We start from the raw sequence: 7,031 nt of genomic DNA on the forward strand, positions 1-7,031 counted from the left end.
TAACTGAAGAGCAAACTGAGCAGGTGATTAGGGCACAATTAAATCAGAGCACAACCCTATCGTTCACTCCAAGAAAAACAGAGAATGTTTTCATATGTGATGAATCGATTTAGAATTTAATTGTGCCATTCTAAGGGGGGGAAATATTTTACTTTTACCTTGCATTTAAGCAGTCTGTCATTTTGAGTAATTTTATTTTTATTTTTAATTAAAGTGGAGATATATCAGAAGTTTGTTGTTGTTGTTATTGTTCTTGTTGTTGTTAAGTGCCCGGAGCCTGCTAAAGTTTTAACCTGGCTCTGACAACCATTTCCTAAATTTGTCAGGATCCTCGTTCTCGTGTGCACTTTTTCCTCTAGGACACACATTTCCCGTTAAACATCTCCAATTTTCTACTTAGCTACACATCACTGACTGAAACTTTTGCCAAGCTGTTGGTTTCCAGCTCCTAGATTTAGGCAGCATCGTTATCATTTCCCCTTTATTTTGTTTCCCTTAAAATTTTTTTTGATATTACACGACATAATTTTGCATTTATAAAACAACTCCCAGGGACTTCTCTACACATAAAATATACTTCTGATCTTGAACTTAAACTCCTACTACTGCCCCAAGGCCCTTCAGTGAGAGTCAAAACATCTCTTTGGGGGAAGTGAAATTTTTTTTTCTCAAGTTAATAACATGGACAGTTAATCTAGGTTAGGTGGGTGAAGTGGAGAAGAGAGAGAAGAAGAGGGAACAGTTTAAACCTCCATTTGGCAGTTTCTACTCCCTCAAATCCAGCACTTTGGAGTGTCCCTTCTACTTCTGTTTCAACTTCCACCTATTGTTCAAGAAAATTAACAGACATGTTCCAGATCATACTTAGCATGTGGGATAGAGATGAGAGATTACTGATAACCTCTTTTCTTTGCAAGGGATGGAGTCATCGGAAGGTAACGGAAAGGAAGGCCCCAGGTCTTACATCTCCAGGAAAACCACAGGAGGGCTGTCTATTGAAATTCCAACAGCCATATGGAGAGAGTAAACCTGTGGACAAATTCTAGTCCTCAGGCCTCTCCTCACTTACCTCCACCAGCTTGTTGGCATGTTCACGGAAAACCTGGGCATACTCCTTTACTTCTTTTTCATTCCCACTCTTTGCAGCCTCAATGAGAACTAGCAAAGGGACGTTGGTTTCCAAGAAAGAATCAGATATGTGATCCATCACAGCTTTCCGAAGCTACAGTAAAAACAAAAACACACACATTAAGGAATAGAAGAAGCATCCTTTTAAGAGCCTGTTACTCATTTGACAATATAGATTAAACTACTGCCCGGGAATAAAGAGTTTTTCTAAACTAAGCCCAACTCTCTTTATCTATTAAAATAATGTTTCAACTCTTTTTTTTTTAAGTTATTTTTTAAACTATAGTTGACACACAATATTATATTAGTTTCATGTGTATAATATAGTAATTAGACATTTATATACCTTATGAAGTGATCACCGTAATAAGTCTAGTACCTATCATAGTTATTACAATATCATTGACTATATTCCCTGTGCTGTACATTACATTCCTGTGACTCATTTTATAACTGGCAGTTTGTATTTCTTAATCCCCTTCACCTTTTTCTCCCATCCCCCAGCCTCTTCTTTTTAATTTTCCCAGACTTTATCACATCAAAGGAAAATAGAGGTAACTGATGGATGGCTCTGAATTAACTGTATACATGTTAACCTGAAAGTTACAGCTTGTAACTCAATCAATGCATTATACACGCTCTCCTATCAATGGTCTGTTCTCATCCTTGATTGGCCCAAATGTCTCCAAGAAGTTTTAAACTGTGATAAAGTTCAAGGACTCAGGCTCTTTAGAAAAAGGAGAAACTAGATAATAACCAGCAAATGGGGAGAATTTTAGATGCAGAGTTGGACCTTGACTCCACAGAGAACTTTACCATTTTGCAGTCTCCTGTTCTTTCTAGGTACATTGTTTGTATTTGATGAAGGTGGAAATATGAAACATCTGACAATCTCAAGAATGTTTCTGCCCAGATGCTATGATGATACAGTTGTTGTGTTCCAGAAAGAAGTACTTACAATTATTCTTCAAGGTAAGTAAGAATAAAAGACTCAAATTTCTAACAATGTGTAATTATACATCATTCCCATGTTGTTAAAATCAGAAGCAGGGCAGCTGCATGAAAATGAAATGAAACTGTACCTGAAAAATCACCTGAGTGCTGCTTTGTTCATAATTGCCCAAATATGTACTGGGAGAAAATACCCATATGTTAAAAAACAGAAGGAAAGGTGATAAACAATATATATGTTTTCCAAACAAATATACCTATTCAGATAAATCTTTTGATAGGGTGATACACAAATATTTTTTATGGTCGGAAAAAGAACTCTGAACAAATTTCAGTTCCTTTTTGCACTAAGGTATACACATGTATATCTATAACTTAGTTTGGTTTACCTTTGGATTGAGTTTGGCATTTTACCACATAAAATATAATAAAGCCTCTGGAAAGTTAACTACTCACTTGGCAATGTATGCTAAATTACTGATCAGGAATAATGTTGGTTATTGATGACTTCATAAAGTCCAGGTATACCCAATGTGCCAAATACTCAACTAAGATCTTTATGTATTATATCATGTAATTTCCACATCGACACTATGAGATAAAGACTATTCTTATTCCAGTTTTTCAAATGAAGAAGATGGGACTCAGAAAAGCTAAATAACTTGCCTGAAATTATAAAGTAACATCCCTTTCAGACTTTCGGTAAGGGCAGAGCCCACGGTAAGAAGGTCTGAAAGGGATGGTGCAGTTCCCACTTGAAACTGACCTGTCATGGCTCTTTTCTAGGACAGCACCCCACGTGAAGGTGAAACTTTTGAGAATATAATCAAAATTGAACTTGACAGGGACAACATCAATTAAAAGAAAAGATCCAGATAAAGTGGGGGACATGAGCTGAGCCAGTCTATCTCACCAATCAAGCCACCATATATTTTTAACATCTTACAAAAATAGAAGTCAGAGCACTGTGAAGCTAGACTAGCTACCTGCATCAAGCTTCTTTCTAAACCTCAGGAAGACTGATTTTACATAAAAATGAACAATTTGAAATTATCAGGTTCAAAACTCATATTAAGTTACTATAAGAAAAATGAGAACAAGAAATATAGTATCATCTCTACACACACATGAAAGCATGCCACAAAGATATGTCTGTAAAACTGATTAAAACTGCAATTTATTATTTAAATAAAAATACACTAAGAAAATGATATAAGGTATGAAAGAAAAATATAAATTAGAAAAAAATAATAAGGTATGAGGTCATGAAACTTAAGCAAGAATTATGAATAAAAGAAAAATCATTTGAAAAGAAGACTAAATATGGATAAGCACAACAGACAATGCCTTAAAAAGAAAAAAAATTAACCCAAAATAATTTTTAAAAAGATAATAAAAGATTTGAGGAAAGGTGACACATACTGAAGATAGGCAAAGAAAATTCAATATATGGTCACCAAAAGTCCCTAAAGAAGAAAATTAAAGGAATAAAACAGAACAAATACTAAAAATCATAACTCATGAAAATTTTCCCGAAAAAATGATACACATAACTATATAAATATAATATCATATGTTACATAAGTAAGTTATGTTACATATGTATATATGTATACACACATACATGCACATACTACATTCTGAAAGAGCATATCATGCCCTGAGAAGACTGACGCATACTGTCAACCAAGATAACTGGAGTCTAAAGAAAAATGAGGAGATGTGAATCCTTGTGCATTTAGACAAATATAGCAAATGTCTTAAAAGAAAAGAAAATTAGATGATCATCAGACTGTTCAACAACAAAGCTTTATGCCAGAAGAAAATGAAGTACTCTATTTAAGGTACTCAAGGAAAGAAGCTGTGAGCTAAGAATTTTATAACCAGCCAAGCTGACTTTTAAGGATATATGGCACAGACAAAATTTGATCAACATGCAAGAACTCAGAAAATATTGTTCCCAAGAATCTTTCTTGGGGAATCTGTTAGAGAAGGAGTCTAACAACCAAGATAACTAGAAAAACATCAACAGGAGAACTGGCAGTGAGTATTAAATAAATACTTATTTACGGAATTAAGCATATGATGTCTAAATGGGAAAGAGTATAATATGAAATGGCTGTATGTTCTGGCAATGAAGACATAGTACAACAATGTAAACAATGAGATGAGAAAAGAAATAAGATACACAAAGATTTTAACTGTTTTATGCAATTTTAATTATAGTGGTAATATGAATATTGTTATTCTAACACTAAAAGTAGAATAAAGCAAATAATTAGTTATGAGAGTTTATTTGTTATCTCCTTTGTCCTTGCTAACAGGAATGTTGGTATGGAATACAGAAGATGTAATATAGAAGAGGTTAAGGAAAAATTCTATAATCCTAGACCTAAAGTAGAAATATCAATATGAACACATCAATTTTTAAATTGAAAACATGTACACACAAACATGCATACACACACGTATGATTTCCCATTTTCTCCATTAAAAGAGCCTAAAAACAATGGTTAGACCAGTAGCGATGAACATCTTGCAACGCAATTTTCTACTAAAACAAATCAGGGCTTCTTGGAGAAATGGCTGATTCCCAGTTCTTAAAACCCTATCTTGTTATAACAAGTGGTAAAGTTATCAAAGACTGCGAATGTCATGTAAAAATAACTCAGGAGGCTTCCATTGGGCCACAGATGAGACAGTTTAAATTTCACAAAGGATAAAAAAAAAAAATTCCATTGGATTGAAACCCATCAAATATGTTTAAATTCATGAGTTTATAATGACTAAAGAAAAAAATTAATTGGTCACCTTCACAAGATAACAAGGAACCAATTAATTTATCTTGAAAAAACTCAACAATATATCTTGCCTTTCTTATGTGAACTGAAATTCTTTATAATGAGGAAAGTATCTGTTTATAAACCTTTCTCATTTAATAAACGAAAACAAAATGACAGAGTTTCGCCATTGTGCAACCTTTAAGGAATTTAAAAATCTAGGCAATAAACATCAGTGGTTGAAAACATCACAAACAAAAAAGAGATAGCCAGACATGTGCCTTCTGATGAAATAGCACATCCCCAACTACAGTGTTGTCAAAGGGATCAAACCTGAAGCTGGTAGAGGCTCTGGATCTCTCTGGTGATCTGCAGAAATACAGAGGATAGAATAACATCTGGAACTGCACTACACACATCTAATCAGCAAAATGCAAACTGTGGAAAACGTACAGTACAGACTCTGGGTTCTGCAACAGATGTATTCTAAGCAAGACAAAAGGGATGGAAGGGGAGGCAATAGGTTGAGACTAAAAACATATCTCGAAATGTGGGCAAAACTACACTACATCATCTGAAGAAGCAAATTAAGGTGATAAAACCACAAAGGAAAATAAGGACGTGAATGCTCTAAAGGTCAAGATAGTGGTTACTTTGGAGGGAGGCAAGAGGCAGACAGGCATTTCTGGGGAGGTGGCAGAATTCTCTTTTTTTACCTGGGTGCTGATTACAAGAGTGTTTGCACAATGATAATTTAATAAATTATATATTTCTTCTGTGTGGATTTCTATATCTGTATTTTATTTTATAATAATAAAGTTCAAACATTTTTCTCACGTACTCCTTCATGTTCTTTTCCATTTCTGAGTGGAACACGAATATGATGCCCAAGGTGACCTGCGAAGCCAAGAGTGGGAGATGGCAGATCCACCGCTCCAATCAACCTGTCCCCCTGAATGAATGGAGGAGAGTTCCCTGGTGTCCTGTCACTGTTCCAGTACTGCTACATGATTAAGAGTGCAATTCTACCAAGTTGGAGCTTTTAGAGTTTATAAGTTACAGCAGTTGGTCTGCCCTAACTTAACTAGAACATGTTGTAACGGACCCTTTCTCAGTTTTTTTTTTTTTCCTGCCAACTCTACCTTTTTTCAGGTTGCCTTTCCTTCCCTAGATCCTCCCTATTTCAAGGGTGGACCACAGGCCGGCATCACTGCCATTTCCTGGAGCTTATTAGAAATACAAACAATAGGCCCCATTCCAGACCTGCATTTCATTCAGAATCTACATCTAAATAAGAAGCCTAGGTGAGCACTGCTCAACAAGATCTATTGCATCAGTCACGTTCTTGGTTGTAAGCATGAGAAATTAATTCTGTTAGGTTTAAGCAGAAAAGCTGTCCTGTTAGTTCAAAGAAAGGACAGAAGTTAGAAATACTAGGATACCTGTGTCTTTGTGTCACTAGTTTTTGATTCAAAGTCTTAGGTAAATGGGCCTAATTATTATTATTTGGGTGAAATGCAGACCCAAATTCTGGATCATGTGTCATCACCTAATTGCAAGAATGAAGGAAGAAGGTGTTGGGAAGAAAGTATTTTGTGAAAACAAGTGGTCTGGCCATTTTAGCTTCTTATACCAAAATTCACAGAATGAGTAATTTTTCAAACATAAAGGAAATTCAGATGCTGATTCAAAAACAAAACACAAAAATGGCTAATAAAGAACAGATCTGAGAGAACAATAATTTAGGTACTCAAGCATGGGTGGAAGGTGGACAAAAATAGGTATGTTTATAGGAAATAATTAAGGTGAAGGGTTGCTTGCAAGGAACAACATCAGAAACTATGGACTAGGGCAAGAATGGCAAATATGCTGTGATATCTCCTTTCCATGTCTGCACCAGACCTGATTAATCAATCACGACATTTTTTATGCTGAGCTCAAATACTATTTCATAATTCTTCTGTCCTCCAGGTAGCTACTACTAATCAATCTATTTCTCCTGCAAGATGAAAGCTTTCTTTCTTTGCTGAATCTTCCCTGCAATTTAAGTATTTTTTGCATGCCAACTTTTAGACAGAATTGGCTCTGTGTGTCTGAGCAATCCAGTGCCATCTTGACTTTCAGAAATAAAAGTTAACACCCAAATACAGGCTGGGCTGATAATATTTAACA

At 35.1% G+C, this 7,031-nt stretch overlaps 1 protein-coding gene across 6 annotated transcripts in view; it reads right to left on the reverse strand.

Annotated features, from left to right (window-relative positions):
- Positions 1–7,031, reverse strand: part of CTNNA2 (catenin alpha 2) — a 1,043,800-nt gene that overhangs the window by 218,421 nt on the left and 818,348 nt on the right. For all 6 annotated transcript variants that reach the window (XM_011358075.1, XM_011358074.1, XM_011358073.1 and 3 more), the window contains one exon: positions 1,070–1,222. In XM_011358075.1, coding sequence (XP_011356377.1) covers positions 1,070–1,222 — 153 coding nt within the window. The remainder of the gene's footprint in view (positions 1–1,069; positions 1,223–7,031) is intronic.

This window comes from Pteropus vampyrus, unplaced genomic scaffold, assembly GCF_000151845.1.
Source record: "Pteropus vampyrus isolate Shadow unplaced genomic scaffold, Pvam_2.0 Scaffold37, whole genome shotgun sequence".
Lineage (NCBI taxonomy): Eukaryota > Metazoa > Chordata > Mammalia > Chiroptera > Pteropodidae > Pteropus > Pteropus vampyrus.